The 19,351-nt window shown below is 42.0% G+C and overlaps 2 protein-coding genes across 3 annotated transcripts in view; one reads left to right on the forward strand and one right to left on the reverse strand.

Moving 5' to 3' along the window:
* RB1 (RB transcriptional corepressor 1) overlaps positions 1-19,351 on the forward strand; it is a 307,484-nt gene that overhangs the window by 190,735 nt on the left and 97,398 nt on the right. The gene's annotated exons all lie outside the window — the stretch shown is intronic.
* On the reverse strand, positions 6,409-9,002 carry LPAR6 (lysophosphatidic acid receptor 6). The gene has a single exon (XM_077483263.1). It carries the CDS (start codon positions 8,367-8,369, stop codon positions 7,335-7,337), a length of 1,035 nt encoding a protein of 344 aa, XP_077339389.1. The 5' UTR covers positions 8,370-9,002; the 3' UTR covers positions 6,409-7,334.

Genomic DNA, 19,351 nt, shown 5'->3' on the forward strand with positions numbered 1-19,351 from the left:
CTTTAATCTGTCAGTGTCACAATTGGGGGGCTCCTCTATTGTTAGGGCAAGCCCTCAGCTCATTAAGCAATTGTAACAAATGTCTAGAGCTTTGTGCTTTTGCTTCAAAATCCAAAAATTTGGAATTCCCCTCATTCTTGGCAACAGTGGTCACCAGAGTGCAACAAAAAAAATGTGAATACAGCTGTATTAATCTGTGACTTTTAGACCTGCCCGGAGTTCAGCTTTGACGTTGTACTCCAGCTCAATTGTTTTTATGAATTGGGGAATTGTTAAAACCTCTAAGTTGCTGTCTTTGTCCGTTTGGGAGATTTAATCCCATTTCTGTCCAGATGTCCTCAGGTACTGAAATCGCTGGAATGGGGAGGCTCTCAATAATAAAAGCACTTATTTTAATGCGTGGGAAAGGTATAGGACCCTCTTTTAGTTTTATGCCTACATTTCCATTGTGTAAAATCTTACTTTCCCTTTTATTAAAATAGATGAGAAGTGTGGGCAAAGCTTTTCAACACAGACCGCAATAAAACCCTGACTGGTATAATGTTACTGTATCTGTACATACAGTGCCTGTGTGTGTAAACATGCTCTGTTGGTGGTATTTAGGGACACGCTTGGAAAATGCTACATCAAGAGAAAGAAAATTATTGTGGAGAAGCTTTTTATGTTTTTGTATTTAATTTTTTACACTGGTCATAAATTATGCAATTTTGGAAGCTTTCAATTGGCTTTTGAGAAACCAAATGATCAAAAATGTTGTTGAAATGGACCAAACGATTGGAATGTACCGTATATACTCGAGTATAAGCCGAGATTTTCAGCCTCTTTTTTGAGGCTGAAAGTGCCCCCTCGGCTTATACTCGAGTCACCGCTGTCTGACTGCTCGATCAGCGTATCGAGCAGACAGACGGCGGACATTAAAATTCAAAAGCCGCGCCTCCTTCTCCGCCTCCACCTGTGATAGGCGGAACACTGAATTTCCCAGCAGTCAGTGTTCCGCCTATCACGGACATCCGCTCATTCTCATACTACGGACGAGTATGAGAGGATGTCCGTGATAGGCGGAACACAGGCTGCTGGGAAATTGAGTGTTCCGCCTATCACAGGCGGAGGCGGAATTTTGAATTGTAGAATGGCCGCCGAGAAGAGCGGCGATCCATCGGCACGGCACGGGACGGAGGAGGCACGGGACGGAGGAGGCACGGCACGGGACGGAGGAGGCACGGGACGGAGGAGGCACGGCACGGGACGACGGCGGCTCGGGACGGAGGCTTGGGACACAGGTAGGCTGGACACACACACAAGGCTGCACGGACACACACACACACACACACACACACACACACACACACACACACACACACACACACACACACACACACACACACACACACACACACACACACACACACAGGGATGGATGGATGGATACACACACACACACACACACACACACACACACACAGGGATGGATGGATGGATGAATACACACACACACACACACACAGGGATGGATGGATGGATGGATACACACACAGGGATGGATGGACGGACACACACACAGGGATGGATGGATGGATGGACACACACACAGGGATGGATGGACGGACACACACACAGGGATGGACGGACACACAGGGATGGACAGCCATGTCTCACCCTCGGCTTATACACGAGTCAATAAGTTTTCCAGTTTTTTGGGGGTAAATTGGGGGCCTCGGCTTATATTCGGGTCGGCCTATACTCGAGTATATACGGTAATTTGATAGATAATTGCAAACTTGCTTTACACCTAATTACATTTATTGGTTGCCTGAAAGTAAGAGACTGTAAAAACCTTGCGTCAGGATGGTGTAGACTAAGTAGGTCTTTTATGTAAAGCTTCTAAAATTGCCATAAAAAATGGCATCATGTATAGCAGGGGTCTCCAAACGTTTTAAACACAAAGGGGCCAGTTTACTGTCTTTCAGACTTCAGGAGAGCAAGACTGCAGCTTTTGGAAGTAGAAAATCCCCCAGCATCAGTAGGAGTAAACGCTGTCCCATCTTTGGTGTCAGTGAGAGAGAGCTATGAGTAAGCACCATTAGTTATGGTGTGAAATATGTTGGCAATTGATTCCATCTTTTGCTGTATGGATTTTTAACCAATAAAGACATTTTTGTTGGAGTGTGGCCATCCGGTTGGAAAAAAATCTTTTTTCAGTGCCCAATCCTTGGTGTCATTGGGAGGAATTGTGCCCTATTGTTGGATGAAATATTTCCCCAAGGACCGGATAAAACCAAGCAAAGGTTCACATCCGGCCCCCAGCCGCAGTTTGGAGACCACTGATGTATAGCCATCAGAACAGCTATTCACATGGAAAATCGTGAAATGTAATGTATAAAAATAGTGTAACCTTTTTTGTTCTGTTTCTGTAATGCTTCAGGAAAGCTTATTCGAAGCATGAAAACCACAAACGAAGTAAAAGTTGACACAACCTACTTCCCGTGTTTTGTTTTTGCAATGCTTTAGAAAAGCGTACCTGCAAAGCGTATGGGTATTTTTTTTTTTTTTTTTTTTTTTTAAACAGCAAAAACCTTGTGGCTTTTGTGTGCTTTGTAATATGAATGTTTCTGGAACTTCTGATTAACATTCCTCTACCAAGAACCATTTCATGCAGTTTCACTTACAAAGCACGTGCCGTTTTTTAGACATTTTGACATTTTGACTGGGGTTGGTTTACTAAAACTGGAGAGTACAAAACGTAGTGTAGCTGTGCATGGTAGCCAATTGGCTTCTAATTGCAGCTTGTTCAATTAGGCTATGCACAGCTGCAACAGATTTTGCACAGTCCGCCTGTTATGTTTTGTGGACACAGATGTCTTGCTCCGCACTGCCTGTTCTGTTGAATGATGGTACAAAGAAACAGTGGAGCTAGAGGAATAAAGTTACCGCAACCCAAGGCGGTCCAATTCATGGTTATAACCCACAGTGACTGAATAAGCTATAGAGTAATGAAACAACACAGGGTGGGAAAAAAGTTGATTGCTAGTACAAGCATTGTGGATGCGTGGTTCAGTCTTTCTGCAATATGTCCTCCTGTAGCTTTGGTGAATGAGTGGTCATAGGGGCCTTGTGACCTTGTTTCTGGTTTGAATTGAGCTTTGCTGAATGGCAAATGAATGTGCTCCAGGTCAGCATTACATTACATTGCCATTACAACACATACTTAAAGCGTTCTTTAGAGCCCTTTCACACTGCCAGTGCCCAAAAAATGCTTGTAAAGCGCCGCTTAAACTAGCGGTGCTTTACCAGCGTTTTTCAAGCGCTTTTAACCCTTGCTAGTGGCCAAATAAAGGGTTAAAAGCACCCACAAAGCGCTTTGCTGGCGTTTCCCATTGATTTCAATGGGAAGGGGCGCTTTAGGAGCGGTGTATTCACCGCTGCAAAGAAGCTGCTTGCAGGACTTTTTTTGACGCCCTGCCAGCACAGCGCCTCAGTGTGAAAGCACTCAGGATTTCACCTTGCGATTGCAGTTGCGGCTTCTTTCAGGCACTTATTTTAACGCTAAAGCGCCAGAAAAACCCCATAGTGTGAAAGCACTCAGGCTTTCACATTGGGATTGCAGATGCAGCTTCTTTCAGGTGCTTTACATGCGCTTTTTTTTAACTCTAAAGTGCCTGAAAAACGCCCCAGTGTGAAAGGGGTCTTACTGCATCTAAACACCACAAATCAAAAACATGATTTCTTAGTATTTTCAAAGCAAACTCCCTAATGTATCCATGTCTCCATGCTTTATTTTGTTTAGAAATAACTTTGAATATATCCCACTAGCATTTCTTGCCAATGCCACCTTGAGTAAGGGCAAATGATTCATGTAGTATTTACTTCCTGGAATCCATCTGCCTTTATCTCAAGCATGCATGCAGGTGAGTGTGTTTAGCTGAGAAAACCCCTCCTGAAGACCCCTGGAATGTGTGACATAATTTGCCTAGACAAGAAACCTGGAAGTAACTGAATAAATGGGAAAAGAAGTTTAAAACAAGTAAATGATCTACTTTCCCATCTGTTTACTAATGCTAGCAGCATGAGGATAAAAAATGATTCATGTTGATTGGGAGACTAAAGTTCCACTTTAAACTCCTGTAATTCCATGTTGCTCATTACATTAAATCTGCCACATGTAAGGCAAGTTTACACTATTGCAAGGCAAACCATGCAGACATTCATGTTGCCTACTAAATCCATTCTGGCATTCCTATGTAATCATTGGTAAAGTGACTTTGTCACTTTTTGCGAATCTTCAATTCAATGCATCTGCACAGCCTGATACAGTGTGTTGAGATAAACTTTAGACAACGCAGCTATTCAAAATGATAGCGCACCAGGGAAATGTATAATTATTTATTTTAGCTGTTAATCCAGACACTGACCTATTTAGTAAAAATTTGTAATTTGGTAAATATATATTGCTGTGCATCCAAGCATTGGTTATTAAATAATTTGTTGTAAATGTGTATTACTATTTTTACTATAGTTTAAATTCTAATATGTTAAAAAAAAAAAAAAAAAATTGCATATTACTTCATTTAGGTTAAGTAATTTTATGTGCTGCCCTGTTTAGATGAACCAAATTACAGGAGCGCGACTCGAGCTGCTTGGCGGGGCAAACACCCTGCAGCAGGAAGGCTTTTGTTCTAAGCAATAACTTCTGCACAACCAGGGCTTGAATTGATTAGTGAAAGCACGTGGGTGGATGGTATGGGAAGAGCATTCAGCTGAATAAACCACTTGAACAGTGACCTGCGTGTGCACATCACCTTTTCCCTCCATTTGCCCTAAGGAAAAGGGAGTTGCTTGAACTTAGTGATAATGCATCTTTGGCATGTCTTAACAGAGCTGACGTTCCCAGTGAGTAAAACCTATCCGCCGTAAACTCCTTTTACAAAGTGATTCATCACCGGCCCATATTTTACACAATTCCTGTCTTTCTTAACAGCATCCAGTTAAACATTCATGCTAGTTATTGAAAGATGTTAATGTTGATTACTAAAGATCAAAAATAAAAGGCATTTCAGAAATGGAAGGGCTGAGCCTGATAAATGCCTCGCATTAAATAAAATGATAAAGTCATTAAATTGAACAATTTGTAATTTTTAACCTTTTCCAGTTAATATATAGAGTACTTTTATTTTTTTTATTTTTTTAATAATATATATATATATATATATATATATATATATAATTTTTGTATTATTTCGGGGGGGGGGGGGGGGGGTTGCTGGCTCTAATTAACATGCATGCATTGAATGCATGGCAGTTTACTGAGCTGGTGTAAGTGGTCTCTTGTATATCACAAATCTAGCTCTTTTTAGTTTGGCACATCTGAAGTTTTCATTAAACTGCACACAAACTAGGTGTCTATTACATATTCAAGTCAACACTTGTTTTTCTTATACTCGGTCACACCTTGTTTTTTTGCCATTTCTAGTGAGAGCTCTTTTGAGCAGCGCCCTCTTCGCCGTATTACTTGACTCACAGGGGTTGATTTATGCTGGCCACACATTACACAATTTTCTTGTTCGATTTGCTGTAGATTTACCTTCAACTATGTAGTGCAAAGGCCTACCTGATTGCATGTAAATTGGAAGTGTTTAGGTTTAATCTATAGTGTGTTTTTTAGTTAATTTTTTTGTAAATGTAATGGAAAATTGTACAAGAAAATTGTATAATGTATGGCCAGCCTTACTACAACTGGAGAATGCTAAATCTGGTGGAGCTCTGCATAGAACCCAATCAGCTTCTAGGCCTCATGTGCACTGGACATTCAGAAAATGCTGATAATAGCCTATGTGTTCAAGGACATATAGGATAACATGCTGGGGGAGTTTACTGGCTGCAGGAAAAAAACACCTGAAGCCAAAAACTGCAGCTGTAAAAACATCCAGTGTGCATGAGGCCTTATGGTCAAAGCTTCATTGAACCAGCTGAAGTTAGAAGCCGATTGGCTACAATGCACAGCTACATCAGATTTTTCACTCTCTAGTTTTAGTAAATCATCCCCACAGTCTCCTTGTCTGTTTAACTTCATAAGAATTTCTTTTGACTGTTCTTGATGCAATCTGACCACCAAATGCATGCAACACTTGAATCCACACATACATGACAGAAACCTTCCTATTTCGCATAGAAAAGAAAACCATATAATGAATAACCTCAGGAATTTGCCAGCATGCTGAATAATATTTGTTGCCAACAGTGTGACTGGTGCTTTATATCCTTACACTAGCTAATTTTGTATTAATCGATGATAACTGTGATAGCAGAATTTGAACCATGTATGGCTAGCTACCTTGTACAAACTGTGCGCCATAGTGGGCACTGCATATATTATAAAAGAGCAACAATTTAGGAATTAATAACTGTAAAGGCTTTACTTCTGAAGACAATATTTTAATGGAACAGAACAGCAGTTGACCATTTCATTGTGTCTAAAGTGCCAACTTTAAATACATTCACAATTCAGTCACTACAGAGTAGAATAGATTTAAATTTACATATACAGTGTTTATAAAGGGCATTTGGCATGTAAAATGCAATTCTCGCATTCAGTAATATACTAAATGAATTTGCCTTCTATAAGAAGGATACTGTTATTACAACTTTTACTCCCAAATATGCAGACAGAGCCTGGCTGCTTTGTAAATTGTTCAGCAGCAACACATTTAAATATGCATACTATATGTGAACAGCAGCCGTTCATGCAAATACTGAAACCTCCTAACAACTAAGTAGAAGAAGCAAAATTCTTTTTTTTTTTTTTTTCCTTCTGATGTCTGTTGAGGTGATGACAGCTCAACTATATCACAGGTTTTAATCAGAAGACTGGTGGACTTTACCTTGCTGTGGGTTGAAGATCATAAGCCAAGGCTGCACCCATATTTTTAAGGAACCACATCTATTTCAGAGTGACCAGCAGTGGATTTAGAAAAATACTCTTTACATTTTTCATTGTAAATCTATATTAAGATGATCCAGACCTCCAGTGAAGTATAATGAGGACATGGACTGACATTTTGTTTTAGTTGGCTTTTCCTGTTTTAAGAAAGAATCCACCATTTTTTTTCATCATGTGTATCCTGTTATGTCCATCCCCCAACAGATGTAAGACCCCTGTAACCTCCATACAGCCACTTTGTGCAAAAGCTCCAAAGACTTCTAACGTCAATTTAGGGTTTCAACCTAGTTTCCCCAAACAGACATGCTTTGTGATGGTACAGTATACCATTTTTCGTATAAACATTATGTAGCTTGTTAGTGCCTAAACCTGCTTACATACTGTAGCAAGCTGCCATTTATCATATGGTAGACTCATTCTCAAATATTTTTGCTTTTAGAGACTGTAAGTTATGCTGAATAAAATTTTCTGATCCAATGGTTTCCGAGAAACGTGAATCCTTCCTCATAAGACGGTTCCTCTTTTTGATAGAATTTTGAATGGTCTCCGATGTAAAGTAGTAAATAATGGGGTCAAAGCAGCAGTTTGATACTGCTATGCAGAGTGTAATGGGGTACATAGTCCTGACTGCTGCTTGCACTGAGCAGTTGCTAAAAGCCTGAGTTCTCATAAGCGAGTAAAGCACCAGATTTATGTTATAGGGTATGAAACAGAAGCAAAAGATTACCAGGTGAACAATGATCATCAATAGCACCTTCCTTTTGTTGAGCTTGCTCCTGCTTAAGGTCACTGGCTTCTTTAGAGTCCTTAAAACCATGGTTGAACAGAAGACGTTAAGTATGAGGGGGATGAAGAAACCTACGATTTCAATGAAAATGACAATCTTCGACAGATACGTTTTCCAGGTATCGTTAGAGAAGTTCTCAAAGCATGTCTCCGAAGAGCTGTTATTCTTTGTATTTGTTGTTTTGAAAAAGCTTGCAGGGACACTGCCTGTGAGCACAATAAGCCAGACAAGCCCACACGTTATTTTTGCCTTAATTTTTGTCCTGATGGTCTTTGACCGAAATGGATGTACGATTGCTAAAAAACGGTCCACACTGATGCAAGTGAGGAACAAGATACTTCCATACATGTTTGTATAAAACAGAGTCACTGATATCTTGCACAGTATGTCTCCAAAAGGCCAGTTCCTTGCCGCAAAGTAGAAAATCCGAAAAGGCAGTGTAAACACAAAGAGGAGGTCAGAAATGGCCAAATTGATCATGTACGTTGTGGTTTCATTCCTTACTTTTAAGGTGCAGATAAAGATGTACAAAGCAACGCAGTTTGCAATCAGGCCAAGCACAAACACCATGCTAAATATACATCCATACAGGATATACTTAAATTCGTCATACACTGGACAGTGCGACTCAGTACTGATATTTACCATCTTCAACAATAGTCCAAACACGTCAGGCGAATTGTACCAGCCCTTTGTCGAGCTGTGTATTTACCGGTCACTGATCTTCTACCTGTGCACACGTGCGGCCAACTTGGATCTTCCTCTTGCAGTCATCCAGAGGTGTGAGGTCCAGCAGGAATTGGCGCAAACCAGCTCCGGGTATCACTCTGGCGATTTTCCTGTTAGTTTGTTTCCACAATGTGCTGTACGTTCCACTTGCAAATTTACAGTCCTTAGCATCTCCACAATTGAAGTTTATGACTTCCTTTGAGTTCTCTGTTCCAGAAATACGTGTTACCTTTACAGCTTTGTGCCTTTTATTCCAGGTGGCAGTAGATTAAGCAAGTAAAGCATACTGTAATCTTCAAGAGCAGCACACGATCCATTGCTGAGAAAGAGAGGTATATTTTCAGTTTTGCCGTGTTTCTGTTGAATATGCAAACTTCAGAGGAGGACTCTCATTTGCTGCTGTCCAGCAAAGTTTCCTGTAAAAATGATGAGCGAATAAAGCACACAAGGCAAAGTTTTAAGCAGAAAGAAAGTCCAAAGCTTGGTGTGATGTGTATTGCTTGTGGTGGCTTCTGCATCTGTGAGCACACTCTCACACAAAAGCCTGAATAACACAGGAAGAGGCTGGTCCTAAACAAAGGCTAGACTCTGCCCAGATTGTTTGCTTGTGTTGCCTACTGTGTGATAAAAGTCCTGTGGGAATATACCTGAGACCAAGCGGAGATAGCTCTGAACAATCAGTTAACTCTTGCTGTGCCATACTGTTCAGGGAGTCTGCTTGAAATGTGCCACATGTCTTCTATTCCATCTCGTTCTAACTACTGATAAAAAAAAAGAAAAATTAAACTGGTTGTAAAGGCTTGTGTGGTTTATTTTTATTTTTTTTTGTGTTTTTTTTGTTTTTTGTTTTTTTTTGTTTTGTTTTTTAACCTTTAACCACTTGACCACTGGGCACTTAAACACCCTTTTCAGACCAATTTTCAGCTTTCGGTGCTCTCACATTTTGAATGACAATTACTCAGTCATGCAACACTGGACCTATATGAAATTTTTGTCCTTTTTTTCGCACAAATGGAGCTTTCTTTTGGTGGTATTTAATCACCGCTGGGTTTTTTATTTTTTGTGCTATAAAAGAAAAAATACAGAAAATTCTGTAAAAAAATGAATTTTTCTTTTGTTTGTTATAAAATTTAGCAGATTAGTAATTTTTTCTTCAAAAATTTTGGCCAAAATTTATACTTTTTTTTTTTTTTTTTTCCCCCAAAATTGTCATATTATGAGTTCATTTCTCACACAGCATATGCATACCACAAATTACACCCCAAAACACATTCTGCTATTACTCCAGAGTACGGTTATACCACATGTCTGAGACTTTTACACAGCGTGGCCACATACAGAGGCCCAACATGCAGGGAGCGCCATCAGGCGTTCTGGAGCCCCCAGGACAATTCTGACATTTCTCTCCTACATGTAAAAATCATCATTTATTTGCTAGAAAATTACAGAGAGCCCCAAAACATTATATATGTTTTTTTTAGCAAACACCCTGGAGAATACAATGGTGGTCGTTGCAACTTTTTATCTTGCACGGTATTTGCGCAGCAATTTTTTTAATGCTTTTTTTTGGAAAAAAACGTTTTGTGCTTAAAAAAAAAAAAAAAAAAAAGACACAATAAAGTTAGCCCAATTTTTACATAATGTGAAAGATGAAGTTACACCGAGTAAATCGATACGTAACATGTCACTCTTCAAAATTGCACAGGCTCGTGGAATGGCGCCAAACGTCGCTACTTAAAAATCCCCATAGGCGACGATAAAAATTTTTTTTACTGGTTATATGTTTTGAGTTACAGAGGAGGTCTAGGGCTAGAATTATTGCTCTCGCTCTAACGTTCGCAGCGATACCTCACATGTGTGGTTTGAACACCGTTTTCATATGTGGGCGGGACTTATGTATGCGTTCGCTTCTGCATGCGAGCACATGGGGACAGGGGCGCTTTAAAAAAAAAAAAAATGTCTTGTTCATTTTACTTTATTTATTTTAGTTTGACATTTTTTTCCCTAAAAATAAATTTTTTGATCACTTTTATTCCTATTACAAGGAATGTAAACATCCCTTGTAATAGGAATATGGCATGACAGGTCCTCTTTACAGTGAGATATGGGGTCAATAAGACCCCGCATCTCACCTCTAAGCTGGGAAGCCTGAAAAAAAAAAAAAAAAAAAAGATTCTGGATTTGATCGTATTGGCGAGTCGGTAGAAGCACTGGAGGGCGACGGGAGGGGGGGGGGGTCTATGGCTGGGTATTGCAGGGTATCACCGACTATGGCTGGGTATCTCAGAGTATGGTGTTGCAGAGTATTGCGTTGCAGAGCATTGCAGGATATTGGAGGGTGTTGCAGAGCATTGCAGAGTGTTGCACGGTATTGGCGGGTGTTGCAGAGTGTTGCAGGGCGTTGCAGGGTGTTGCAGGGCGTTGCAGGGTGTTGCAGAGCGTTGCAGGGTGTTGCAGAGCGTTGCAGGGTGTTGCAGGGTGTTGTAGGGTGTTGCAGAGCGTTGCAGGGTGTTGCAGAGCGTTGCAGGGTGTTGCAGAGCGTTGCAGGGTGTTGCAGAGCGTTGCAGGGTGTTGCAGGGTGTTGCAGAGCGTTGCAGGGTGTTGCAGAGCGTTGCAGGGTGTTGCAGAGCGTTGCAGAGCGTTGCAGGGTGTTGTAGGGTGTTGCAGAGCGTTGCAGGGTGTTGCAGAGCGTTGCAGGGTGTTGCAGAGCGTTGCAGGGTGTTGCAGAGCGTTGCAGAGCGTTGCAGGGTGTTGCAGGGTGTTGCAGAGCGTTGTAGGGTGTTGCAGAGCGTTGCAGGGTGTTGCAGAGCGTTGCAGAGCGTTGCAGGGTATTGCAGAGCGTTGCAGGGTATTGCAGAGCGTTGCAGGGTGTTGCTGCAGGGTGTTGCTGCAGGGTGTTGCTGCAGGGTATTGAGGGGTTAATGTTCGGTGAGCAGCGATGTAGGCACTGCAGATGCAGCCCACATCGCTGCTGACAATGATCTCTTCCCCCTCCGCTGTTCCGATCGGTACAGAGAGGGGGAGGGAGGAACCGGCGTCATAACATGACGCCGGTTTGTTTACAATGAGCGGCCGTTTACCGTGATCCGTGATGCGGTCACTGATGCTCTCTAGTGCACGCCACAGGGGAGGAATTCTGGGAGGACGTCATATGACGGCCTCCCAGAGTTAAGAAACCACCCTGTAGTCGTTATTCGGCTATAGGGTGGTTATTAAGTGGTTAAAGCGGTTCTCCACCCTAAAGTGGAAGTTCTGCTCATGTGATCCCTCCCCCCCTCCGGTGCCACAATCGGCACCTTTCAGGGGGGTGCAGTTACCTAGATAATTACCTGGATAATCCAGGTATCTGCACCCACTTCTGGGACAGACCGCCGCAGATGGCCCGCCCCCTCGCCCCCACCCCCCTTGTGTTCTGGGAAACGCACTGTTCCCAGGACACAGCGGGGACCAGCAGAGACGTGCAGTGCGACTCGCACATGCGCAGTAGGGAACCGGGCAGTGAAGTCGCAACGCTTCACTTCCCGATTCCCTGACGGAGGATGGCGGCGGGGGCAGCAGAGAGACGAGCGATCGCTCGTCATCTGTCGCCGACATCGCTGGTCCCTGGGACAGGTAAGTGTCAATTTATTAAAAGTCAGCAGCTGCAATATTTGTAGCTGCTGGCTTTTAATATTTTTTTTAAAGGTGCAGAACCGCTTTAATGCATTCTCTGCATTAAGATGAAAAGCCTTGCATGGTCAACTTCCCCTCAGCCCCCTTCCTAAATACCCCCCTGAACCCAATATCAATCCAGCACTAAGCCTGAGAGCAGTGGTGCTGCTCTCTCGTTCTCGCTCTCCTTCTCGCTCTCGCTCTCGTTCTCTCTCTCGTTCTCTCTCTTGCTCTCGTTCTTTCTCTCGCTCTCGTTCTTTCTCTCGCTCTCGTTCTTTCTCTCGCTCTCGTTCTTTCTCTCGCTCTCGTTCTTTCTCTCGCTCTCGTTCTTTCTCTCGCTCTCGTTCGTTCTCTCGCTCTCGTTCTCGTTCTCTCGCTCTCGTTCTCGTTCTCTCGCTCTCGTTCTCTCGCTCTCGTTCTCGTTCTCTCGCTCTCGTTCTCGTTCTCTCGCTCTCGTTCTCGTTCTCTCGCTCTCGTTCTCGTTCTCTCGCTCTCGTTCTCTCGCTCTCGCTCTCGTTCTCTCGCTCTCGTTCTCGTTCTCTCGCTCTCGTTCTCGTTCTCTCGCTCTCGTTCTCGTTCTCTCTTTCACTCTATCTCTCCTCCATACACACAGGACATATACAGTAGCAGAAGCCTTTGTTCCTGTTGCTGTCAATCAAATCCTGGAGTAGGATAAACCTGAGCTGTGTGTGTCAGTAGGCGCACATAGCCCGATTCAGGCTCAAGCCCACACAAGTGCCCACACAGAATGATGAAGTAGCAGCGGGGACCCCAGAAGGTTTGGGGCCATTCTGTACAAAACCATTGCACAGAGCAGATAAGTATGACATGTTTGTTAAAACATAAAGCAGAGCTCCACCTAAAAGGGGTAGCTCCGCTTGTCTGCCTCCTACCACCGCTGCCACATTTGGCACTATTTTGGGGGATGTGCTTTGGGGTGATGTAACTGGCACAAGAGGGTACTTCCCTAACTTTGAGAGCTCTGTTCTCACTTCTTATGCCTTGAGCTGTAAAATCAACTGCAAAAAAAAAGTGAGTTTATAACTATTCCTTACTGTATCCAAAACTTAGGGGTGACAAAAAGCTTTGGCTTTTCAGTAGTTGGCAATAGAATAATGGCCAGAAGACTATCTGAGATCTGCTTAGCAGTACTAGGGTTGTCGGTTCGAATACCAAACTATGCCACCACCTGGCTGGAGTATGTATGTTCTGAAAATTGACGGCGTTATAGAAGTACTTGAAATAAATAAAAATAATGAGTGAGGAAAAGGAGTCATGCTGGGGAGGTTACCTGAAACTGCAGTTAGTGATGTATGTGACTGACATAGGCCAAGTGTGGATCTGGATGGAGAAGAAAAAAAGGGCAAAACATTAAAATGCAATACATGTGCATTTTTATGTTTTGCCTCTTTTAAAAAATGCTGCAGGTACAGAATAATACCCATAGCAATCCTACCAGAAATGAAGTGAGCTTTTAACTTAGTTTTTCTCTACTGCACTAAAATCTCTTATGGTTTATCCTCTCTACCTTAGTCTCCTCTCTAGACTACAAACCCCTTGTTCCCATGTTATGAAGGGGGAGGTGTTTTGTAGTCCACGTCAGATGCAAGCAGCCCAGTGTTGACAACACTGCTCCTCCATAGTCGCTGCAGTGAGAGCGCATTGTCACCTTAGGACAGGAAGTATGACATGATCACCAAATCATAAATAGAAGGAAAATAATAAATAAAAAAAGGAATCTAACAATGCAGTTACTACATCTTAAGGACTGGTAAGCTGCAATACTATATATGTTTTTTTGGCTTTAGACACACTTTAAAACCAGTGTGTATACCGGCATAAACATTTTGATTGTAGACTGGGGGGAGGTTTTAAAAGGTTTTTTAAGTTAAAGAAAAGGTATCACCTTGACCAGATAAGATCCATGCTGACCTCATGCCCTTCCTGAGCTGCCCTTCCACTTATCACCAGGTCAGAACACATCTGGGTTGCAGAGAAGGGTAAACATGTGTTAAGCCGTTATTTCAAATTCCAGCCTCATCATTTTACACACTGTGTAAATAAGCCAGTGTCTGTTATAGAAGTGTAACTTGTGTTTTTAATTCTTTTAGTCTTGTGTTTTTATGTTTCCTTTTTGAGTATGTGATGTGTTTGCAAGCGCGATTTGCAACAATGAGCTTTTTTGCTGTTTCTTCTCCTTTGTTTTAGGGAAAGGGACAAATGGGGGGAAAAAACTGAATGTATGATATCCATAAGATTTTGTAGGCCACTTTACTGTTTAAAGCGGAGGTCCACCCTAAAATGGACCTCCGCTCATCGGAATCCCCCCCCCTCCGGCGCCACAATTGGCACCTTTCAGGGGGGAGGGGGGTGCAGTTACCTGGATAATCCAGGTAACTGCACCCACTTCCGGGATAGCTGTCTGCGGAAAGGGGCGTAGATTACGCCCCTTTCCGCAACTGCCCGCCCCTTTGCGCAAGTGCCCCGCTGCCTGCTGGGAAACACACAGTTCCCAGAGGCAGCGGGGACCGTCCGGATGGCGCCACGCGGCTCGCGCATGCGCAGTAGGGAACCGGGAAATTAAGCCGAAAGGCTCCATTTCCTGATTCCCATACCCAAGATGGCGGCGGCAGGACCCGACAGACGACCTAGCGATCGGCTTCGGGTGCCGACATCGCGGGCGCGCTGGACAGGTAAGTGTCACTATTTTAAATGTCAGCAGCTGCAGTATTTGTAGCTGCTGGCTTTTAAAAAAAAAAAAAAAAAAAAAAACGCGGAGTCCCCGTGGATTCCCGCTTTAAGCATATTACTGCTACCGGAATAATATTATTAAATCCTGTATAATAATAATACAAATATTATTCAGGTAGCAGTGATATGCTTAAACAGTGAAGTGGCCTGCAAAATCTTATGGATATCAAACATTCAGTTTTTTTCAATCCGTCCCTGTTTTCCTCGTGCATGGCGTGCTGAAGTCTGTGGAATATATGTACTTGAGTACAGGCAAAAGTACATGTCTGAGGATTGAGGTCTGTGCCTCTGTGGTTGAATAATGGCCTAAGGGTTCTGTATTAAAATAGAAAAAAAAAGCAATTGTACCCATCCAACCACCTCTTGTTGGAGGTTGCACAATCTGTGGGCTTGATGAGCTGTTTGGCGTGGTAACTGAATAAATTATGGGCTTCAACTAAAGTGAATTTTTTTTTTTTCTTTGAATCCTCTAGTCAATTTACTTTTCAATAACATGTGGTAACCAGAAGCTCACTATAGTTTGCAGTTTGTGGAAGTCTTGGTAAATTGCTTGAACGGGTTTATTTTAATGCACATGATATGCAACCTCCAATTCATATAAGACAACCTTTCTCTTAGGCCTCATGTACACTGCTGCTGGTAAACGGACTTTCAGAAGCAGTTGGATGCTTTTTTTCAGCTGCCCCTGAACTCCTCCAATGTTATCTTATGTGTACATATACACAGGTTCCTTTTAATGTCGTTTTTAGGCAGTTGCATTTAGAGGCTTTTCTTTGAAGGCAATAAAATGTTGTTCAGTCGCTGAAGTTTCCGACGATTGCGTCTAAACATGATACCGGCATTTAGAAGTGTTTTTAAAGGTGCCCTATTTTTTTTTTTTTTTTTTTTTTTTTTTTTTTTTTTTTTTACATTCCAAAATGTAAAAATTATAGCAAATGATGAAAAAAAGCTAAAAAATTTTTTTAAAAATTTGTAATTGCTTGCAATGCTTCATAGACCATTTATATACTCCTAATGAGCCCATGAACCAATCCAATACACCACTAGCATTGCTGTTAGCCAAAGTAGAATTGGAATTTGACCTATATGTTAGATTTGAACCAGATGACCCCATTATTGCGTTTGATCAAACTTAGTTGCATGAAATGTAATATCTGGCTTTTTTAACATTTTCTCACATATGCTCATTATGGGATCCATAGTAAAAGCACTGAAATTGAGGTAGATACTAGTACACTGCTGCTCTCTCAGCTGCTGCTACTCACTCTGGTCTCACAGAATGGCTGAAATAGTTAAATACTGTTTTAGTGCTTTGGGAGGGTCTCATGATATCTTAAATAAATGCTCCTAGACACCATGGCTAAACAGGCGTTTTTAAACCTCGGTTTTAAGCTGTCAAAAAAGTTCCCTCAACGTCCCGTGTACATTAGGCCTTCGACGTAAACATAAGCATAATTGTATAGAAGTTATTTCTAGAGGCCTTTTCTGATGTTACATATTTACATAAGGGGGGAAACAAGGCGAATATATTTTTAGTATGTAAAAGGAATTGTTTAGTTCAGGATAATTGTAGAAACACAAGGAATCCCCAAAGCTCTGCAAATCCCACTGGATGTCTTCAGTATCTAACACCATTGTACTTTTATGGTTGTAAACAAAAGGGGTTCCACGCGTTTACACCATCTTGTTTTGCAGTACTATTTGTTATTATTGTTTTTCATTTGCTGGTGCTGAAGTTGAGGAGGGGTTTCTTGTAATGATCATCTTTTATTAAGGGCTTATTTATACCCCAGACTGTGGTCCTGCATTTTGCTATATTTTATAGCAAGAATATCTGATTTTCAATAGTGTCTGTTCACTTTAATGTGGTCTTGCATGGTGCATTTTAAGTGCCTTGACCTGTAGTTTGCTATTCAGGTCAAATGAGGTCTTTCAAAAATGCGACATAACTAAAAGGCATGTCTGTGCATGTTGATGCATGCATTCTGGTATGAATGAACTCCAACTTGTTTGCTCATGGAAGAGTATTTGATACACAAATAGTTATTCCACTAATACTATAGACTCGATAGTAGGTGATGATTTTGCCAGAGTTTCAGAACAAAATGTAAAGGATATTTGCATTTTTATGCACTGGAGAGGAATAATTATTGTAATAGATGGGACTAATGTGAACATAATTCATGCCTGTCTGAACGCCAGTAATTTGCTGTATGCAAAAGGTGGGTTTAAAAAAGGACGCAAACAATCTGTTTCTGTCACCTATATCCATAGTTTTCATACTTGATGATTAACGTTTTCATTTCAGTTTGGATTCCATAAAAGGTATATTTATCAGCAAAACCTCTTTTAGCGGCTCAACTTTTTTCAGTATTGGTAAAATATTAAATTTAATATACTTTTTATGAATTGTGCTTTGAAATTTTTATTACAGTTTTGGCATTTTTTGCATCTAATGGTTGTTCTTACCTATTGTCCATGCTATTCTAGGGCTGGCACTGTAAAGCGGGTAGTGCATTATGCAATTTTCTTTCCTTCCACCATGAGTGGTAAGAAAGATAAAAGCTTGATTCGAACGTGTTGATGGGGAATCTCTCCCACAGCGCTGTATTGTTCTGAGCCTTCCCTGCCAGAATAACACAATTATTGGTGTTGCTGGCTTATAGCAAGTGGCACTAATCGTTCGGGAAATGCCCAACAAATTGGTTGTACACAAATTGATCCATCGTCAACTTGTGTACAATTAGGTGCCCAGATGTGGGTCGAAAGTCTCCCTGCTGAACTGGCTAGATTTCAGTCCAGGTATGGCCGGCTTAAATGTTGAGCCATCTTACATAAAAGGGACAGGGTTTGACCACACTGGGCTCATGTAGATTAAGGCTAGGCTCACACCTAAACGAAAAAGAAAAGATCACCATACTAATACAAGTTATGTTCACGCAGCAATCTCCCCCGCTGTGCCTTTGTGTTCTGACAAGGGAACTGCTCCCCCACCAGGATACACTGATCAGAGCTTGCAGCTATAAGGCCAGCCAGTATAGATCGGATGCTGGTTTTCCAGCATGTCCCTTCGACAAAAGCTGGTCAGATATCTGTACACACCACCCAAATGTTGGATGCCTTCTGTTGAACCGACCGATATTCGGCCCGTGTTTACCCAGTCGAAGGCCAGTTGTGCATAGGCGTAATCATTTGCTGATGTTGACCAAAGAATAAAATGTTACAATGTTTCCCTAAGCGATGTTGGGATAAACTTGATAGGCTACCTGTTTTGTTTTTTTTGGCAACTGTTGGCTTGAGCAGAGAACTCTCTGCACTGAATTCGAGGAAATGCCATGTTAAGATCACGAGGGGGGGGTTGAATCGTGATCTCGATTCTTTAATGATTCTAAAAGTACCCATGTACATAAATGAGTGCACTTCAGTGTAAAACATTCTATTTTTATTTTATGACTGTACTCCTCAGTGTGTTACTCATCTTTACTCTGCTGTTTGCACTGTACCATAGATAACAATGCATCTAATTTCAAATCGGTAAAAAATGTGGCCAGCCATAGATGGAGCGTTTTTATTTCCTGCAAATATGGCTTGCAAGAAGGAAAATCACTTGATTCCACCCATCAGCACAGTCAGCCTTGATGGGGGAATCCCGTCCCGCGGAGCCATTGTGTTGACTGATTGATCTACTTTGGTATATTCAACCTGCCCATGGTTCGAACTTTGGCCGGCTCCTGCTGAACTGGCTGAGATTGGAATCGTCTATGGGTGGCTTAAGTCACATGTTCCTCCATACTTTTATACCCAGCAGAGACCGATTAAGACAGAATGGGGTAATCGATAAAGTAGCAGCTTTGCTTTTTCTGAGACTGATGAGGATTACAGTAAAGAAGCTGACTCATATACACTGTATTGGCTAGGCTCCTTATGAGACACCAACTGCTTAGAAGGCCACACTTGACCAAGTGTGCTATTGTCCTGGCTTATGGCAGGAGCATGAAGGTTATAGCTGTGAGCACCCTGGACATCCATCCGAACCTCCATGTTTTCTTCAGATTCCTGCACTTAATAGAGCTAAACTTACCTTTTCTTCAATGGTCCTCAAAGCTCACTGGCATCTTCTTCTGGGTGCCTGTCTTCAGCTGTCTTCAATGTCTGGCGTGGGAGGATGTCATTCCTGCGCACAGGCAGTGATGTAAGCTGAGATACACAACAACTCATTTTCTATATGCTGGAGATTGCTGCAAACAGGTCTATTTTATTTCATAACATTGCATATCTCTCTCTATTCTGCAATAAAGAGCCTGCGCCTGCTAGCAGTTTGTGACAGCAGAACTTTTGTTTACAGAGTAACGTGGAAGTGAAGGAAAATAAATTATATACTGTGGCGGGTAATGGGAATAAAACAAACCCGATGATTTGGCCTGAATTTACCCAACACAGTGTGTCTATAGTACTCCTCTGACGAAAGCCCAGGCTATAAAGCACTCCATACATGATGG

This window comes from Lithobates pipiens, unplaced genomic scaffold, assembly GCF_037356315.1.
Source record: "Lithobates pipiens isolate NorthernLeopardFrog02 unplaced genomic scaffold, aLitPip1_a1.2 Scaffold_16, whole genome shotgun sequence".
Classification (NCBI taxonomy): domain Eukaryota; kingdom Metazoa; phylum Chordata; class Amphibia; order Anura; family Ranidae; genus Lithobates; species Lithobates pipiens.